Raw genomic sequence first — 20,389 nt, 5'->3', positions numbered from 1 at the left:
CTGTGTGATCCTGCACAGTGTGAAGTATTGCCACATTGATGTACGAAAATAAAACGTGACTATCATCACGCTCAGATAAAAAAAAAAAAAAGTAAAATAACACAAACTTGACATTAGATACATAAAATTCCTTGCTGTCTTCGAAATCATGCGAAATTTACAGTTTCACGTGAGAATTTCAACGAACGCACGAGTGGCAGCCTTCCTGATGCTGCTGCACATAAGAGTAGTGGTGTGTCCGAGTCCAGAGGCCGATTTATTGGGTAATTTTATTGAGGGTCAGACTCGGGAAGATTTACGTACAGCATTACCTCTTCGTCTTACGCAAATGGTACATAAGGAGGGAGCGTGAGGGTCGTAGTGTAGCAAATTCAACGTTCGAATTGTTAGTATTTTTATTGAGGTCAGACTTGGGAACACTTGCATACGTTTTTCTTCGCATTCCATAAAACAGTGGATAAAAAAAGTCTTGTTTAGACGAACTGTTCTTTTCCATTCTTTTATAGGCATTCTAATAATTCAAGATTCAGGAGGATGAAAAAAGTTAAGCAGCACGTTTAAATCAGTAATGAACTGCGCCATGTTAAATAAACACTAAAGCTAATGAGCATATTTACTCAGAAAACAAAATTATTATGATTACTATGATTTTAAGCTCATTTTTTTACTTTCATTATAAAATACGAATATTCCTCATTAGCAAGCACGAAAATAGTACATGAACCCGAAGTCATCGTGGACCGAACGTGAGGTTATGTGCATGTGAACTGTCATCATTGGGTTTTTGGAGGCAAAACCTGAGCCTGTGCTGCTTTCATGAGGCCGGCGGTGCCCTCACCACTGCGACGGAGGTAACCAGGAAGGAAGACAAAGAACAGCTAACTTCCTTTCACTTAAGACAACTTTTGCTGCAAAGAAGGCGAAAAAAATGTTTCATGTAAGTCGAGAAGTTTGGAAAATATTTACAGTGTCTTTAGATAAAGGAAGGAAATGGGAGGAGTCTGGCGTAAGAAAACAAATATAGTTAAGTGTAAATAATGAAGCAAAATATCGTGGAACATGTGGCATATTTTGAACGGTAAAGACAGTGGACATTTAGAAAGTTTCCCTTTATCCTTTTACTGCTGAACGATTTATTTTTTTTTTTTTTCATAATCACTAAAATTTTTTATACTTTCGTAGGTATTGCAGTATCTTAAATAATTCATGTATCCTGAGAACACAAAATTTGCCTTCCTTACTCTATCTTTTTGTGTGTGTGCTCTGTTCATGCATATTTTTTTTTATTTTTTTTATTTTACAAAAAGATCATAGCTGTAATAGAGTTGACCACATTGAACACCTCAAGTACTTCTTTTTTTTAATACCTCTTGCCTCTACGGATTCTTTGGGTGCATCATAATCTAGATACATTTTTCCCTATCCTTTTTGTCTTTGAGTCTGTTCCCTATAGACACTCTTTGCTGATCGATACAATACAAACTGAGACATCTTGCCTCTTGAGATTTACTAAGTTACAGAGACACACCTGAAAAGGATGAGCTACCGCCTCTCCTGTCTGCCTTTGTCTGGGTCCATACATAGCATTGTGTTCACTTCTGCTATCTGCTCGGCTCAGTGCTCTCTCAGGTAGTCATAAGTCTGATACTGTTTCACTCTTCTGTCCGTCCTGACAAGCCACTGATGAACCATGAATTATTCCCAAAAAATATTGAGATGTGTGTGGGAGAGTTTTTGCTTCACCTGCAGGCTTACTGACAAAGGACAGTCATACCTAGGGGAGCGTGCCTTGAGAAAACAACCCTTGACTTTCCCGCCTCCCTGGCCTCACCTTAACGCACCGCCCCTCGGAACAAAGACTGCATCTCCCGCTCTAAGATTATCTCCTCGAATTTAGTTCCAGACTACGAGTTAGGCGTCTCTCTTAATACTGTTTCGCCTGCAGGGAGATTCAGGTGAATCTTCTCTTGACTGACTTAATGGGTGAAAGTTACCCCGCGTTCAACACGTGCTGCGTGCAAGGCCACCTGTCAGGCGGCTTAAAATATCATGGTGAGGAGTGATCCCTCGATTCCCTCCTGAAAGACCCGTCACGTCCAAACAAGTGAGCTGCGAGGCGCCCTGTCACCTCATTCTAATTGGAATAGGAATTATGGTGCTCGTCAGATGGACGCTTCATGAACACCACTATTCCCTGTCGTATCTTGCAGCCTCCCAGTTTTTTTAGGCTCCTCATGACATTTCAATTCACCGACTCCAGAAGCCAGCAAATGTACCTTCCGGAGGTATTGGTCTTGTCGTCTTTGAGTGAAGCCGAACCTCGTTTTGCTCGGGCGCCGCTTCTTCACCCCAGATCAAGGTCGGGACCAGTAAGCTTACTGCTGCCACCACACAGGCTGTCCCGCACCGGATATCGAACATAGTTTGACGTAAAGCAAAACGAATGTGAGCAGTGGGTATGTTCGTTTTATGCCGCCATGAAAGAGAGGATTATACACTTTTCATTTTAATTTTACGCCAAGGGATTATTGCCAGACACTCCTTGGTGGCGAGAGTTGAGCAACAACAATTAGTAGTGTGTAAATGTCCTGTGATGTGGAGTCAACATTTGTGACACAGTGAGGAAGATATGATTATGATAATGTGCTTACCACACCAAACACTACATCAGTCAGCTGAGGCATCCTTCCTGAATGATGCTTCCCAACGAGCCAGTGTGCCGCTCCAGCCTGCCTGCCTTCCTTTCATGCTTAATAGAGGTGCAGCTCTCTTTGTTCTGGCGCTCTCGTGTTTTTCCATAAATTTGAGTTTCACGTTTTCTTTTTCTTTTTTTTTTGTATTTTTTCGGTGACTGCGTTTGTTTTCGTTTCACTAGAATATCTTTACCACAGCTATACAGAATAGTCAAAAGGTATATATATATATATATATATATATATATATATATATATATATATATATATATATATATATATATATATATATATATATATATATATATATATATATATATATATATATATATATATATATATATATATATATATATATATATATATATATATATATATATATATATTGAAATTAGCGATACATCTAAAATTCAAATCATAATACATTTTTCCTTGAGTTAATGAAAGTTAAGTTCTAAAGTTGTCATTATTCGGGAAAGCAAACAGAGTATTTTTAAATTTACGTATAATTTGTCACAAAAAAAAAAAAAGATACTGAAACCAGGAAACTTAAATTACAGAAATTTTTCGAGTCAGTAGAAAATTAAGTACCGAAATTATCATTATTCAAGAAAGGAATCAAAATACCTAAAGTTGTCATAATTAAAAAAAAAAAAAAAAAAATACGAAGCAAAATACCTAAAGTTAGTCACCGAAGTCATATATAAAGCAGACGTAAGGAGGAGGTGAAGCGAGGAGTTTAGGAAGCTTTATGCATGGAAATGATATGCATGGACCAGCCGTCACCGGGCAAACAGGGGAGATGCAGCTGGCGGCGTGACCTGCGGGACAACATCTATGGTACAGGCGGGCAAAAAATCAGCACGGGTTCCAGAAAATGTAAAGTCAGTGGGTGCAGATGAACTACATGAATAAATGAATATGCATGAAGGTGAGGCCGTCCCGCGATGATTGTGAAATATATGCTGAAAGGTATTGCTGGGGAACGTGGTAACTGTGCAATTTTGACATATTACTTTCGTTTATAAAAGAAGAGAGGAATAAATTAATACCAGTATGGAAATGGATAGAAAAAAAGTGTTGTAAAATACTAATAAATGTGCTAGTTTGTTATGTAGTGTTAGGTTCTAGATTTATTATGATCATACATAAATAAGAGTGAAGTGAATTAACAGCGTATGTATGTATGTCTGTTTTATATACGTTAGTGTCTGGTGAATGTGACAAATATTAAATGACAAGTAAAAATGAACCTTAAATGACTAACAAGTTAAAGCGAATATAAAAAGTAGCATTTCACGTGACACTTACCAAAGAACTCAGCATTCAGCATCGCCTTTCCTATTTTTACCGAAACGATCCTTCGCCAGCCGGAAGTGTATCACCGAAGTTACAAGCCATCCAAACGTCACCGTGGCCACGCTCACGCACTGATTCACTTTGAAAGGACGGATATACACCTGACATGGCCGAGTGTCAGGTTTCTATCAAGGGCCGGGGATGTACTACAGACAGGTGAATACTATGAATGCTAACAACAGGCGGCAGGTGACGACAAGCTGACTGACTGATTGATTGATTGATGTTTGGCGCCGCAACAACAGACTCATGTGCCTCTGTGACTGGGAGGGAGTGATGGGAGTCGACTGGAAGTGAAGGGAAATGAAATGCCTGAATGTGAGTTTTGGTTTATGGAAGAGATGCCGGGCAGAGACAGACACGAGGCAAAGAGAGGTGAGACAAACAAGTGACTGAGTTTTTGTTTAGATGAAGGAATGCTGAACGAAGAAGATAACCAAGGGACAGAGGTGAGAGTGTGTGACTGTATGTCTGTCAGGCTCAGTTTATGGAAAAAGAGATGCCAAAGAAACTAACATGGGAGAAATGGAGATGAGATGTGCATGACGTGTGTATATTTGCTGATCCCTTCCCTCCCTTCTTGTGTTTTTATTTTTTTCCTTTTCTCCCCTTCCTCCCTGTTTATCTCCTCTTTTGCGTCCCTCTACCCTCTCCTCCCACATTCCCATCCTTGTATCTCCCTTTTTCTTTCCTCCCTTGCCTGCCTCCATAATATCTCCCTGTTTCCCTCCTCTTCCTTATCTTTTGCGTCCCTTTATTCCCTCCTTCCTTCTGCTTTTTCTCTTCAGTACTCTATCTTCCCTTTCCCTTCCTTCCTTCCTTCCTTATCCCCTTATATGTTTTTCTCATGTTTTCAGCTCATGGTCTTTTAGTTTCTCTCTCTCTCTCTCTCTCTCTCTCTCTCTCTCTCTCTCTCTCTCTCTCTCAAGGTAATACTCAACACCAACCTATTTTGTCCAAACGGCGTCGAAAATAAAGGAAACGACTCACGATCACTTGCCATTTCTCCTCCAGTACACTTGGCTATTCAGGTGCTCGTTTTCTGAAGCCTTTTGTTCTCCCACTATTACTATTTTCAGTGGCCACAGAGATGATAAGACAGGTTTTCAATAATGTTTCTCCTGTCAGTCGTGTAAAATTCTTGTTGATCTGTCGCTAGGAGCATGAAGCACTCTTAAAAAACCCACGTAACTTCAAGTAGAGCCTTTCTGACTGGGGAAAAATATTATGCTCCAGGGAAGTGTGTCTTATGTTACTTCTCGTGCTTGTTTGGGGTGAAAATGCTCCTCCCGCCCTTTCGTTAATTCTCTGTTGGGTGAAGGTGTCTTGTCTTCACGTTTTCCTGTCTTCCCTTCTTTCTGTCACTCTTTTGTGTTGTCTTGTGTTGCCTTCCTATTGTTATGTCTTGTCTTGTCTTGTCTTGTCTTGCTTTGTCTTGATTTCACTTGTTTTTATACCTTCTGCTAAGTAAAAAAAAAATAAATAAAAAAAAATAAAGCCAATTTGTCTCTCTCCTTCATGTTTCTGAAAGTTAACAGTGGTGGAGTACCTCACGATTTATATATTACTATTACTATAATTTATATTTTTTTTCGCAGTGGATTTGTAGTTTATGAAGAAAGAAAACTCTGATGAAAGTTAAAAAGTTACATAAATTGTTGTTCGCGTACATCAGAGAGAGAGAGAGAGAGAGAGAGAGAGAGAGAGAGAGAGAGAGAGAGAGAGAGAGAGAGAGAGAGAGAGAGAGAATTAATGAAAGTAAGAGAAGCTGGTGTGAGGTAGCAGGGAAAAATTACGGCCATTTCTTTAATCTCGCCGCAGCACATCTTTATCAGACTTGGGTTCATTAATTTCAGTGTGAGTTATTAAGTGAATCTAGTTGTTTATTGAACGGCGGATATACCTTACTTAGGATAGGTTGGTAGGTAGATAGATAGGTAGATAGATAGATAGATAGATAAATAAATAGATAAATAGGTAAATAGGTAGTAGATAGATAAATAGATAGATAGATAAATGAATAAAATATGTAGATCAGTTGTCTGCTGAACGGTGAATACACGATACTTAAAGTAGATAAATAGATAGATAGATAAATAGAATGACAGACAGACAAATACACAGAGACAGTCAGAAATGGGAACACGCAGATTACTCAAAGTAGATAAATAGATAGATAGATAAATAGAATGACAGACAGACAAATACACAAAGACAGTCAGAAATGGGAACACGCAGATTACTCAACAGACATCGTTAACACATAAATCCGGTTCATGTTATGTATATGTATAAATTAGAAAACTGAAATAGGCGAATGTTTAAACAGGTAAGATGTAATTATGTATGTAGGGAAATAGATGACCGCCCAGAATCGTTTTTTTTTTTTTTTTTTTTTTTTTTTTTTTTTTTTTACGTAAGCTTCAGTAATCTTTTGCACAGTCGGGAACAGTTTTGTAACCAGGTACACTTGTTTCCATTGTGTGTGTGTGTGTGTGTGTGTGTGTGTGTGTGTGTGTGTGTGTGTGTGTGTGTGTGTGTGTGTGTGTGTGTGTGTGTGTGTGTGTGTGTGTGTGTTTCCCTCAGTTTTGAGTCCTCTGATCTACTGACAGTCTCACTACCAGGCCTGACAAGTGATACATTTTCAGCAGATCAGAGGACTCAACATTAAAGGAAAAAAACACAAACCGTTTTGGCAATGAGTGCGGTATGTATCCTACTTTTGCCTGTGAGTGTACATCAAAGCATATCAACAATTCAGGGAATCAGCATTACGGAACAGTACACACATCAACGCTGTACTTACCGAGTCTTGATAGCACACCAGCGGGCCTTCCCTCCCTCACCTCCCTCTCTCACTGCCTCCCTCTACCAACCTGTCTCTCTTCCGTAGTGGAGCTGCAGGAATAAGAGCAGTCACCCGATGCTACGTTAAACACAAAGGCTCAATGCGCTTATCCTTTATTTTACGATGCAAATTGGATTCTAAGCTCCAGGAAGTCGCCCCGCTGCCCTGTGCCCAGAGTCCGGCAGTGCTCAGGCGCGGAATTAAAAGGGAGGTTAACTAAGGGGGTCCTCAAACTTTGCTTAAAAGGAATACTCGTACGTGTACAGGGACGAGGTGATTGAATATTCATCTGATGCTTATTGACCTTCTGGGTGATGGTGTGTTTGTGTTACTCTGGTGTGAGTAACGTAGGGTGAGATTTAACCGAGGGGATGCTAAAACTCTGGCCAGAAGGAAGACTTGTAGGGGGATGAAGTGATTGAATTGAATCTCCTATCGTTTCCTGACTGCACTTTTAATTTTTGTGTTTTATGTTTTTATGTAAGTGATATGAATAATAACCAGTAAAAAGAAAATAAAAGTTCGCTAAGGAAATGGTAAACCTCTGGCCAAAGGAATATTTGTGAAGGAGCAAAGTGGTTGAATTGACTCTCGCATCGTTTACTGACTGCACTTGTAATATTTGTGTTTATGTTATGGAAGCGATATGGATGACAAACAGTGAAGATGATAGAAGTTGGCTAAGGAAATGCTAAAACCCTGGCCAAAAGGAGCACTTGTAGAGGGATGAAATGAGTGAATTTTAATTTTCCTGTCGCTTATTGATTGGCTGATTTGTTTGACTTTATTGTAGCCTTCTTATTAGTAGAAAAAAAATGGTGCTAAAACTTTTTATGTTCAGTTATTGTTGCTTCCAAAAAGAATACTTGTAGAAGGACAGAATGAATGTTCTTCTGTCGCTCGGTGACTTACTGGCTGACTTGTGTGGCTTTATTCTAGCCTTCCTAGTAGTAGAGAGAGACAAAGTTTAACTAAAGTGGTGCTAAAACTTATTCCCTAGTCATCACTAAAATGAATACCTGTAGGACAGAATGATTGAATTCCATCGCTCACTGACTTACTGGCTGATGTGTTTGGCTTTATTCTACCTTTCTTTTTAGTACAGAATAACAAAATTGAATTGAGATGATGCTAAAACATTTTATTCTCTAGTCGCTACAAAAAATAATGAATCCTTGTAGAAGAACAGAGTGATTGAATTCTATCACTCAATGACTTACCGGCTGATGTGTTTAGCTTTAGTCCAGCCCTGAGAGTCATAAAGAACGCGAATAGGAACTTAAATTTGGAGATGCTGCAATTCGGGTTTAAAATATTTGTAGAGGGACCAAGTAATTGAATATTCATCTCCTGACCCTAATTGACAGCCCTCCTAGTTGATGGTGTGAATTTTATGTTCCAGTTGCGTGTGTTGAGTGCATTACATCAGGATATTATTTTTAGTAGAGTGAAGAGTGAGTGCATGCATGTGTTATCCTGCTCTCATGATATCCAGCACACGTATTGTGGTGGTTTAAATCATTGCTTGTGTTGAAATGGTTGTTGTAATATATTGTGTTGATGTTCAGCTAGTATTGCGTTATGTTCTTTTTGTAATAGGTATACACTAGGCGTCTGTTTTATCCGCCGTCACACAGTCATGTACGAGTGCGCTGTTTGAAACGTGTACTTGACATTTGAGTGTGATGTAAAATTTATGCAGTCAGCACGTGCAGCATTTTGTGTGTGTGTGTGTGTGTGTGTGTGTGTTTGTGTGTGTGTGTGTGTGTGTGTGTGTGGGTGTCTGTAGGATCACGCGCTAGACTCGTTGGTGAATGTAATATGAATAACGATAGTAGAGGTAGTAGTAATAGTAGTAGTAGTAGTAGTAGTAGTAGTAGTAGTAGTAGTAGTAGTAGTAGTAGTAGTAGTAGTAGTAGTAGTAGTAGTAGTTGTTGTTGTTGTTGTTGTAATAATAACAACAACAACAACAACAACAATAACAACAACATGAACACAGAAATTTTCCAGTAAAATACAACATAACGCGTGGATCATAAATACAACAAAAGCACAGAAAATACGAGAGAGAGAGAGAGAGAGAGAGAGAGAGAGAGAGAGAGAGAGAGAGAGAGAGAGAGAGAGAGAGAGACGTGTGAAATAAAACACAACAAAACACATCCCTGGAGGTTAAAACACAAGCAGGAGCCATAAGCAATTTTAAAACACGGTTAGAAATTCACGTAAACCTCAACACGTGACGTACAATATGGAAAGTCATTCTTAACACTCCACATTTACCTAAAGGAATGAGAATGTCCAAGGAAGTGAAGATTGATGTAACCTTGCTATTTAGAGAAGAAGGACGGATGAGCAAGTGACGTGGTAATGGTGAGTGAGTGAGTGTGTGTATATGTGTGTGTGTGTGTGTGTGTGTGTGTGTGTGTGTGTGTGTGTGTGCGTGTATGAAGAACAGGCGTGGTAGGAACCGGCCCCTTAACAAAGTGGACGAGCTGCCTTGCCAGGGGTGAGTACCAGAAGATGATGGTGTTGTTATGAAGTCAGCCTCACTCAGTTGTCCAGGTAGTTTGCTCCAGGAGAGAATGTGCTGGAGGGAAATAGTTCAGTGTTTGGCTTTACTTTCCTCTTTTCTTCTTTTTTTTAAGTTATATTTTTTTCATTCTTATTAGGAATTTGTGTTGCTTTTCTGCTATTATTATTTTGTGGGCTGTTTGAGTGCTACTTCTTTTATTTATCTTTTTGTTTTTTTGTTTGATCTTTTAGTCTTTATGTAGGGTGTGTGTGTGTGTGTGTGTGTGTGTGTGTGTGTGTGTTTAATGGCCAAAGGATGCCGCTCAAAATTAGAAAATGCTAGGAAAAAAAGTCCGCTAATTTGGAACTCACCCCGCGAAAAGTAAATAAATAAATAAATAAATAAAAATTTGTTAAACAAAAGAGTAAAAAAATGAAGATCGATTTAGTGCGGTGTTTGCCTTTTTTTTTATGGAGCTTTTAATCTTTTTTTTTCTTTTTTTTTATAGATACCTTTTCTAATGGGGAGTCTCAGCGGCGTCACAGGTGTGCTCAGGTAACTAGCCACGTTAGTAAGCTAATAGAAATCACTGTGCTTATTAAGATCATGAAATTTCACGTACTTTCATTGTATTCTAAACTTATTGCAGATTATCTTATCGAGCTCAATTAAAATCCATGGCAATCAAACGGTTAATTCACTTTCAGTCAAAGCTTAATGTAGTTCACCAGAAATAAAAACTAATATGGCTTTCTATTAACCTTCTGAGTAAAATGTTATCGTTTGTGAATGTTGTAGACACGTACTCGCATGTCACTCACTTTTACCATCAACCATCACACTTCAGTACAGTTTAATTCAGCTCATCAAGAATACAAGGAACTGCTTCGCCAAGCTCAGCTCACCCACTGACATTTACCACTGTGTATCAAGACTGGCTGAATAAACTCAAGAAGACAAGATATTACTTCTCCAAACCAGCCGTGCCGTTCACGAGAAAATCACAAGGCTTGGAAAATTAGATCGAACAATGCTCGCTTGGCAGAGGAGATAGATAACTAATGGCTGCATCACATCACTGGATTCTTGAGTCACTTGTTCAAGCTAAGCAGATGTGAAACGGATGCGGATGTTAAATATTGTTTTGTTTTACTTGAAATTAATAGAAGTGATTTGTCATGTTGACGTTATGTCCGGGAGACGCTTAAAAGTCAGGGTACTTAAGTTGAGCTTGAAGTGAAATGTACAGAAAAGGAAGAGAGAATGAGACACCGTGGAAAACATAATGAAACTTTTGCCAATGGAGAAGTAAAAGCAAAGCCAGGGAGGTAAAATAGGAAATGAGGAAGCAAGTGACAAATTAATGAATAACAGTATAGTCATCACTGAAAGAGTAAAGACGGCATCCATTACAGAGAGAGAGAGAGAGAGAGAGAGAGAGAGAGAGAGAGAGAGAGAGAGAGAGAGAGAGAGAGAGAGAGAGAGACTGACTGAGTGAGTGATAACATGGTTTATTGTCCATTCATCGTCCATAGAGGTCCCAAGTACTCCTCCAAAGACCGCTAGACACACAGTAGTCTCGCTGGTGTGGTGGTCTGAGTGGGTATGGAGGAGCCAGGCAGCTGATGTACAGTCTCCAAGTGTTGTTATATCAATATATGTAAGTTGACGTGATAAATATTTATATATTGTGTATTTTTCTGTTCCGTTTTTTCGTCATTAATGATAACAATAATAATAATAATAATAATGATAATAAATACTTTGTCACTTAACAATGTACATGAAATTTGCTTTGTGAAGTCTCAAAAAAAGAAAGCAATAAAATGTCATGTACTCGTATACATACGTACGTATCTCATATAAATAGCACGTTTCATAAACACACATGAAGAAAATATGAAAAACAAACATTGAAAACTAAAATTTCCAGTTTAATAATCAATTCTGGAAAGGAATATAGGGAATTAAACCTTGAGGGTGTGTTTCAGTGACGTGTTGGTTCCATGCACACTACTGCACTTTATTTTCTCTGGTTGAAAACAGGGAATGGCGAGATTGTCGTCATGTTGTTGGAAGCAGTAATTACACTAGAGGGGATTACATTAACATTCTGGAAAATGTATTAGTGTTCGTTGTATGACTGTGAGATACAATAAACATTACCCTATTACTGTGCTGAGAGATTGCCGCTGAGTTGTTGTAAACAGTAATTATGGGAGGAATTATGGTAAATCAATATACGAGTATTTTAACAATGTATTATTGTTGTGTGCATAACTCAATTACGGAGATAAAATAAACATTAACTTGTAACGGAATATGACAAAAGCAATTACCAGTGTTGACCAGTTCTGGCACTGGGTGATGCAGGGGGGTGGCGGCGCCGAAGCCTCTCACCACCAGCTCTTCTCATTACAGAGCAACACTGCTGCATCACTTCCTGAACATGTGTGTATTTGTATATCGCCGAACAAATCACAGATGCCATTCCTTGTGTCATTGGCTTAACACAAATTTCACCCGCGCGCTGTACGAGTCGTAATCTTGCGAACGTAATCGTGTCCCTATTGTTACGTTACTCGCCGCGTTTACCACAAGCCGTCTATCGCACAGGAATTGCTTTTATTGCTTCGTAAAAGTTATATTATTTGGCTTTCCTGATGTAAGGCGGCTTGATTAAATGTTATGTTATAACGCCAAGCCATCATTTTCAGTTGTCATGTTCTGATCATATACCGAATAATGTCTCTCATTATTTTTCATGTCATCTCTTTCAGTTATTAAGTTCGTCATATCTAGCGGGAAGTCCTGCTGAAGTCACTTGAACCAGGATATTGTGACACTTGTCACTGGCCTCGATGCGTCCTGTTTCCGTGAAAATCTCTACGTGTGTTGTGTGCTGTTACTGATATGAGAGAGAGAGAGAGAGAGAGAGAGAGAGAGAGAGAGAGAGAGAGAGAGAGAGAGAGAGAGAGAGAGAAATAGTGTGACTGCATTGTGTCAAAATATGTACTCGTTTCGTGAAAGTATTTTTTAAATAGCTTTGTGATTTTGTACCAGGATAATTTTCAAAAACTGCAAAAGAAGATAAGTCTGGTCCTAGTGGCTGTTTTTTTTTTTTATGGATGCAGAATCCTTGTTGATCAATACAAACATGAAAACATTTAAAATATCAACAATAACCTCTACAGCATCCTGATATTAAGAAGCCACATAAAGTCATGAAGAGTTTAAGAATTCTAAGCTCAAGACACACATTGCCACGCACAGCAAGGCACCAGAGACAGGCAAGGCTCTGAGTGTCGGCCTCTCCACCTGCTTTAACACATCACTGGCCGCAGCGGGGAGGAGCCCTGGGCAGTACTTTGGCAGTAAATGAAGTGTGATTCGAGTCCAATTCATGTTTATAATCTGAATATTTATGAAGATAAACATATTAAAGCGTTAAATTTCTTGCCAGTAGAGGAGTTAGAGTAAGAAGGGAGAGGGAGAGATGTGAGAAAGAAAGAAAAGTAACATTTGAGAGACAGAGAAGGGAGAGATGCGAGGAACAGAGAAGGGAGAGGCTTAACTGTGAGACGCGGAAGATATGTGAGGGTGGGAGGAGGTAGAAGTGTAAGAGTGAAAGAAATAGTAGGTGTCAGTCAGAGGAGAGTGTAGCGTGAGGGTGAAGGAAGGGAGAGGTGTTAGAGTGAGAAGAAAAATAAGTGAGGGGAAAAAGAGGAAGAAGAGGATTGATCGTTAGAGGTGCGAAGGTGAGAGGAGGGAGAGGCGTGAAGGTGTGAGGAGGGAAAGCAGGTGTTTGCAAGTCGAAGCGTTCATAGATTCTCATAATGTTACCGTTTTCAGCCCCACTGATTTTCTAGATCGTTAGTAAGTCTGTATTTTCTCCCGTGGACGCATCGTGGGAGGCGAGGCTGTTGTAGACTCAGTGGGAAAACTAGCACTGTAACTCTGCTTTGCCTTCGATTCACCATTGGATTACCTTCTATATGACCTGACGCTGCCGGACCCGCTGACCCCGCACCGCCTTTACGGGATCCTGCCCTGCAACACTCCATCATATTCTGGTGTGCTTAAGACTAACACGGCGAGGGACGCAGACGCGAAATAAAATTGCAGTGTTTTCAGAGTCGCTTGATCCTTGAGGGTGAAATACTTGTAGCAAAACCCACCAAAAGGCCTTTACCTACGGACCGTTACAGGTAGTCAAAAAAGTAATAACCGATAAGGCAAGATTTTCTCCATAATCTTGAGGGAGATGACGTGCGATTAGCGTCAAAACGAAACTTGTCGAGCGCCGCTTTGCCTTCATCCTCCCGAGACCAAGAGATAAAAAAAAGAAGAAGAAGAAGAAGACTCTAGAAAATCGCCAAAAATAGGCCGGAAGGGAGGGAATTGGACGCCAGTCTTGGGAAGAGGGAACGGAGGGAATGGTAATTATGGACGTTGGAATATGATGAAGGTGATAGTCGGCGGAGGCAGGATGAAAATTGAGAAAACATTTGCCCGCGGAGTGAGAATTGAATTGCAGGGCCAGGGGAGCGAAGAAAAGCTTCCCTTGCACAGTGCGAAAAATACACGACAGGGAAAATAAAAGCAAAATGATCGTACATCAAGAAAAATAAGACCGAATCGGAAATTATACGTTAAGATAAAGCGATCATAGAAATTCAAGGCAAGGAAAACAAAAGCACGATGATTATATAACATGAAAGAAAAAAAGCATGATTCAATCGGAATTATACGTTAAGACTGAGATGAATATTATAAGAATACAAAACAAAAAATAAATAAAAAAAATCTAACATCGAAAAAATAAACATGGATTCGTCGGAAATCCATGACAAGAGACACAACAGCAAAGCAATTATTCATCAGGAAAAAAAGAAATTGCATGAATCAATCAGTTATGTAGGAAAAAAAAAACGTACATTACGAAACGCACTTCTGAAATAAAAAAAAAGAAAATATATATATATATATATATATATATATATATATATATATATATATATATATATATATATATATATATATATATATATATATATATATATATATATATATATATATATATATATATATATATATATATATATATATATATATATATATATATATATGATAAAGATTATGAAATCAAAATGGCCTAACAACATAAGAGACCTAGCAGTCAGAAATAACAAAGAAAATAAAAGGAAATAAGAAAAAATGTATATTAAAAGCATAAACTAATCTGCAAAAAAAGACAAAGAAAAGCATAAAAAGAGTGAATATAAAACACGGAAGAGAAAGCTACATAACAGGAAACATTGCATCAATATAAACTGTACATTAAAAAAATAAGCTAAACAAAGAGAAGACATAATTTGCACGTAATCTCGAAGAACAGGCGACACCTCATAAATACCTTCTGGGATGGGGAGAGAAAAGGGAGTAAAGAAAGGCAACGTAATATAATAGGCCAGAAGGAGATGAATATATGAATTTGGAAGTAAAGTGAAAGAAAAGGAAGACGCACGGTGAGCATTAGCCATTAAATTTGTGACGAAAGGAAAGGAAGATTAATGGGAGGTGAGAGAGGAGGACAAGTAAGTAGAGAACAAAGGAAAACTGAGAACAGACACAGGCTGAATTGAAAACAGGAATAAGTAAAGCAAAGAAGACAAGAGGAAACACACGGATACACATGAGAAAAACAGAAAATAGAAAGAGAAAGGCAGAAGAGACAAAATGGAGGTAGAAAAACTGAAATTTCGGAAAGCAAAGAATGAAGGAAATGAGAAACACGGCAAGAAGTCAGTCAAGTGCTGAGGAAAAAGAGAAAAAAATAACACAAAGAAACTGAAGAGGAAAACAAAAATCTGGGAAAGCATAGAACGAAAGGGAAGAGGAGGAAAAAAAAACAAGAAACAAAATCGAGAGAATGTAAGAAAGTGAGAAAGTGAAAATAAATCATCCAAAACTTGTGACGATGAGAAAATTATGTTATGAAACGGACTCTCTCTCTCTCTCTCTCTCTCTCTCTCTCTCTCTCTCTCTCTCTCTCTCTCTCTCTCTCTCTCTCTCTCTCTCTCCAAGGGGGAAATGAGAAGCGTGAATAAAAAGGAATTATCATCAGTTTTCCTTCATAAACTTAAAATAATCTTTATGTTAAAAAGGAAACGAGTGAATGAGGTCGTTCTCGTATTGGCTCGTGACTGACGTGACGTAAACAACAGTAATTCTCTCTCTCTCTCTCTCTCTCTCTCTCTCTCTCTCTCTCTCTCTCTCTCTCTCTCTCTCTCTCTCTCTCTCTCTCTCTCTCTCATTTTTGCATCGCTTTACTTTTTTTTTCTTTTACGTAAATGTAGATTTTTAAATGCTGTAGACGCAAGGCAAAAACTGAAAAGTGTAAAATTCCTCTACCCAAATTACGCTCCGTGAAAATACAGCAGATGAAAAAATAAAGAACAGATCAAAACTCAACATTTATTGCGCGTCTCTCTCTCTCTCTCTGTCTCTCTCTCTCTCTCTCTCTCTCTCTCTCTCTCTCTCTCTCTCTCTCTCTCTCTCTCTCTCTCTCTCTCTCTCTCTCTCTCTCTCTTGCTTCCACATTTTATTTCCTTTTAGATGAAACGGTTACCAGCTTTGATTCGTCCTCACCTCAGATTGAAAAAAAAAAAGATGAATTGATTAAAAATAACTGAAGAAATGGGAAAAAAAAATTAAAACAAGATTTTTCTATTAGTCATTCAGATTGTAAAGAAGCATCTGATGAGTATGTTTGATGGAGAGACTGTGCGTGTGTGTGTGTGTGTGTGTGTGTGTGTGTGTGTGTGTGTGTGTGTGTGTGTGTGTGTGTGTGTGTGAAATTTTCATATATATATATTTCAATGTACTTTTCTTTTTCTTTTGGTTAACGAACTCTTTTTTTTTTTCTGGAACTATAATTTTGAAGTCTGTACAATTTTCACTGATCGCCTCCAGTCTCCTGAAATATCTGCCGCTCTATTTTCTCGTCTGATGTTTAATATGTATGATGTATAATTACTCCCGGCTTACTTTACGTCATGACGCATATTCATACATATCAGGTAGCATACGTTTATGTTCATGTGAGTTACTCTTACAGTTTATAATTTAGCGATAATTATCATTTTCCTTTCGGTTGGTACATTACTGACTGATGTATTCAGAATTCTTAATGTGTTGTTCCCACCTCTGCTGACGAGGCTTCACGCTGCAGTGCTGGACACTTTATTTTCACTTTTCACTTTTGTGTCACAATATTGAGCACTTGTAATTTTTCTTTTCTGATTTCCAAACTGTCACTCGAAAAATTTCTTTCATTAATTCGCGAGACTTTTTTTTTTTTTTTTACGGCGTGAAATAATAACAAAAAGTTACATATTGGTGCCACTCACTGACTGACTCAGAGCACCGGTTTTAATTCTAAGGTTCCTTAATTCCCATCAATATTTGGCGCCTTCTGGAGGGCGTGCAGGCCAGATGCCACCCACGAGGCCGCCGGCACGGGAGTTGGCACCGTGCCACTCTCAGGGCCTCCCTTGATGTGGGAGTGTACGACCCCGAGGTGCCGTTAGCCACTCACCCACCAGGTCGTTGGGTTTAATTCCCGCTGGTGCTGCTCCTAAGTTTTCATTATTTTCCCTGATTTCCTTGCGGTCTGGCTCTCGGCTCTGCTCCCCTCTGCGGTGTTGTGTTGCACGTGGCTATCCATTATTTGCTCTTCTGTGCGGATTCTGGCTGATCAGTTTTCATCCCTAATGCTGAGTTTTGACTTAACCCTCTGCTGGCCTCGAGGTCGTGTGCTTGAACTGTAGTGGGTTATTGTCTGATCTTTGGTTCCCTCTAACCTTTGGAACTAAGATACTGAACACCTTATTTTCACTTGAGTTACGTACATCTCTCACTGATCTCGAGAACGTGTGACTTGAGAGGAGACTATTTTTTTCTACTCTGAATCGGTTCCTGGTAAAGTTTGATGGAATACTTGACTAATTTTTACTTGAGAGAGGATAATATTGCCTCTGACAATGATCGTTTATAGTTACACTGCTGTCCGTTTACTTACCAAAACTCGTGTAATCTTGTACATACATTACATTAGTGGATTCCTTAGTATTAGGATGAATCTAGAATGTTTCCAGCTGCTGTGCTAATCAGTCTCTCTTATAATAACCTACAACTTTTAAAACAATTATATTTTCCTACTACAGTCTCCAAAATACGTGTTTGTGTAGCCTGGCAAAGATACAATTCCTATTCATATTCTCTTTCCTTAACGTCCATCTAAATCATTTACTGCAGTGACCTCAATGTTTAGGGAAGGCGACCGTAGCAGAAAAGGGTGAAGACAGTGTGGTCTGGAAGCATCGCCCGCCACGGTTGTAAGAATATCGCTTATGTTAAAACAATCCGTACATTACTCACGGTTTGAATTTCTTATGTGTAAACGAGACCGGCTTAGGGAATAAAAAGAGAGTGGGTAAAAAAAAAAAAAAAAAAAATTTGCCATCTTGCTGTCCCAGAAAAAGGATTATCTAGAGAGGAAAGCCAATCATACCTGAATAATGCATGTTTTGCGGACTGAAAAATAGACAAATGTACGTATTCTCTCTCTCTCTCTCTCTCTCTCTCTCTCTCTCTCTCTCTCTCTCTCTCTCTCTCTCTCTCTCTCTCTCTCTCTCTCTCTCTCTCTCTCTCTCTCCTCCCCCTGTGCCCCCCACCTCCCCTCGACAGTCCGTAGCAATAAGCCTGTATTCTTCCCGGCATATCCACGTCTCGTAAGTTGCTCAGGAGGGGGCTGGCCAAGACGCGGCTGCGGTAAAGCTGCCTTGCCTTACCTTGCTTCTGCTTTTGATTTTGTTACACTTGATTGGCCAAAGCTTGTTACTACTACTAAACTTTCTTCTCCTTTTTTTTTTATTCTGGACACTCTCTCTTCTCTATGCTCTTTCTTTTTTTCTTTCTATTTTCTCTTCCGCTTTACTACGCAGTGTCTTTAAAATGTAACTAGTTAGACGTAGCGCCAAACAGCCATGCAAGGACTTAAAGATTTGCGGCTTTTTCTTTATTCCTTGTAAGCTTTCATATTCCTCCTCTTTCCCCCCATTTCCCTCCTCCTCCTCCTCCTCCTCCTCCTCCTCCTCCTCCTCCTCGTCCTCCTAATGTTTATCACGTCAGCCCTATTGAGGAGGCAGGGTAGTCGCGGCGTGTGCTATTGTTGGTGATGGTGGTGTCGATATCTCTGCCGATATTGGTTGCCGTGCATGTGTCATTCTTTTCTCATAACACGAAAATTGTCGTGGAAATATATCAGTTTATTTACTTATTTATTTATTTATTTATTTTTAGGGTAAATGTGGACGGGAAAACCTTTGACATATGACGTAGTTGCCATTCTAGAACAATGGTTGCTAAGCTGTGGACCACAGCAAAGTGTTGGCGGGGGGTGCGTAAGCTAAGGCACAGGTCGCTCTGCACTGGACTCCCACTCAGCTTTTGGCAAATTATACGGTCTGGAAGTTCTTTTATGGGCTCTGTATTGTTAATTTAGTGACATTTTATTAAATACGCTATATGAAATTCAGTAAAGGAGTAATATAAACTTTATTATAATCAAGCAAAGAAAAAGAATGTTTGAAATCAGTGGAATTACAGGTATTGCTAGAGAAGGTCTTATATGAACCTAATCAGTGTGAGTCACTGTGATGGCGGATTACGGGTGGGGTCAGGGATGAGGGCCAAGCATGAAAAGTGGGTGACGGTCAGAGAAAGACTGGAATCCGCTGCGCTAGAAGATGAATACGAAGTGGAAAACATGCATTTTCGAGCATGTTGGTCTGAGATGAAGTGAAGATCATATGCATGTAAGTTTCTCTCTTATATTCATTTTCGTATTTTGTAAGTCCAGTCATTGTGTACATCCTTTGACTGCTATAATTTACCTTTTTAGAGTTATGGTATTATCAAGAACAAATTTTGGGTACAATTTCAAGACACATCTCTGACTGATCGAACCTTTAAGATCTTGTAGAACTTATACTTTTATTTCCACTCCGTAAAATTAATTAAAGCTACTCAGATGAAGTGACACTTGACATTCTCGTTAACAGGGGAACAAAGGAACAAAGACCAGCGGCACATCACCATTACATTACTGTTGTGCTCACAGTGATGGCCTGAGGCACTCCATTATTTTACGAGGTCTTACATCATTTAATCTGCACTTCTCAACTACTAGTTAAACACCACTCGGCACTGATTACGGTCGCATTCCCTCGGGCAGAACATTCTCAAGCTGCATTTCATCCTGGCATTGGTTTCAGTTAGGTAAACGAAGTGATTAGTCGGTATGTTTTTAAAGGCCTACTCGCTGCTGACTGCCGACCTCCTTCCGCCAAGCCGCTTCGTGATGCTCGTTACGTGGGGGATCTGCTGCTCTTTATCCCTAACTAACACTCACACAGATGAGTCCACCTAGTTACCTGTATATTAGCGTAGACGTGCTTGCCTGTGTCCACGAGAGAGAGAGAGAGAGAGAGAGAGAGAGAGAGAGAGAGAGAGAGAGAGAGAGAGAGAGAGAGAGAGAGAGAAACAAATAAAACAGCTAAACAGACAAAAGAGGTAAACCGACAGAAAGATTGGCAGAGAGAGAGATATACAAAAGTAGAGAGAGACAATGAGAACCAGATAAAACAGCTGAGCAAACAACCGAGGCAAACAGGCAGACAGACAGACACACCCTGGATTAGGTCTCGGAGCGGGCCACTTTGTACATTACACATAATACTGAGTACAAGTCACACCCTCGTTTATCTCCAGAATCCCTGGATTACACCGCCCCCTCATGTGAAGAGAAAACGGGAACAGCAATAGACTGAGAGAGAGAAAGTGGGATGGGGGTGGGAGACTCCGTTTTCTCTCAGGCGACGTGATTTTCTGACGTCAGTTGTATCAAGTCCC

General features: G+C 39.4%; 1 protein-coding gene across 4 annotated transcripts in view; it reads left to right on the top strand.

The window, feature by feature from the left end:
• Nucleotides 1–11,077, top strand: part of LOC135113721 (uncharacterized) — a 92,871-nt gene extending 81,794 nt beyond the window's left edge. For 2 of the 4 annotated variants that reach the window (XM_064029246.1, XM_064029248.1), the window contains 2 exons: nt 9,921–9,967; nt 10,260–11,077. In XM_064029246.1, coding sequence (XP_063885316.1) covers nt 9,921–9,967; nt 10,260–10,358 — 146 coding nt within the window. In that variant the 3' untranslated portion in view covers nt 10,359–11,077. Of the gene's footprint in view, nt 1–9,920; nt 10,167–10,259 lie in introns of those variants that run through there. The other 2 variants (XR_010274957.1, XR_010274951.1) reach the window with 1 other exon arrangement.
• Nucleotides 11,078–20,389: the final 9,312 nt, after the last annotated feature.

This window comes from Scylla paramamosain, chromosome 26 (genome assembly GCF_035594125.1).
Source record: "Scylla paramamosain isolate STU-SP2022 chromosome 26, ASM3559412v1, whole genome shotgun sequence".
In the NCBI taxonomy this organism is placed as follows: Eukaryota; Metazoa; Arthropoda; class Malacostraca; order Decapoda; family Portunidae; genus Scylla; species Scylla paramamosain.
The sequence above is the reverse complement of the archived record's forward strand: the minus strand, read 5'-3'. Positions and strand labels throughout refer to the sequence as shown.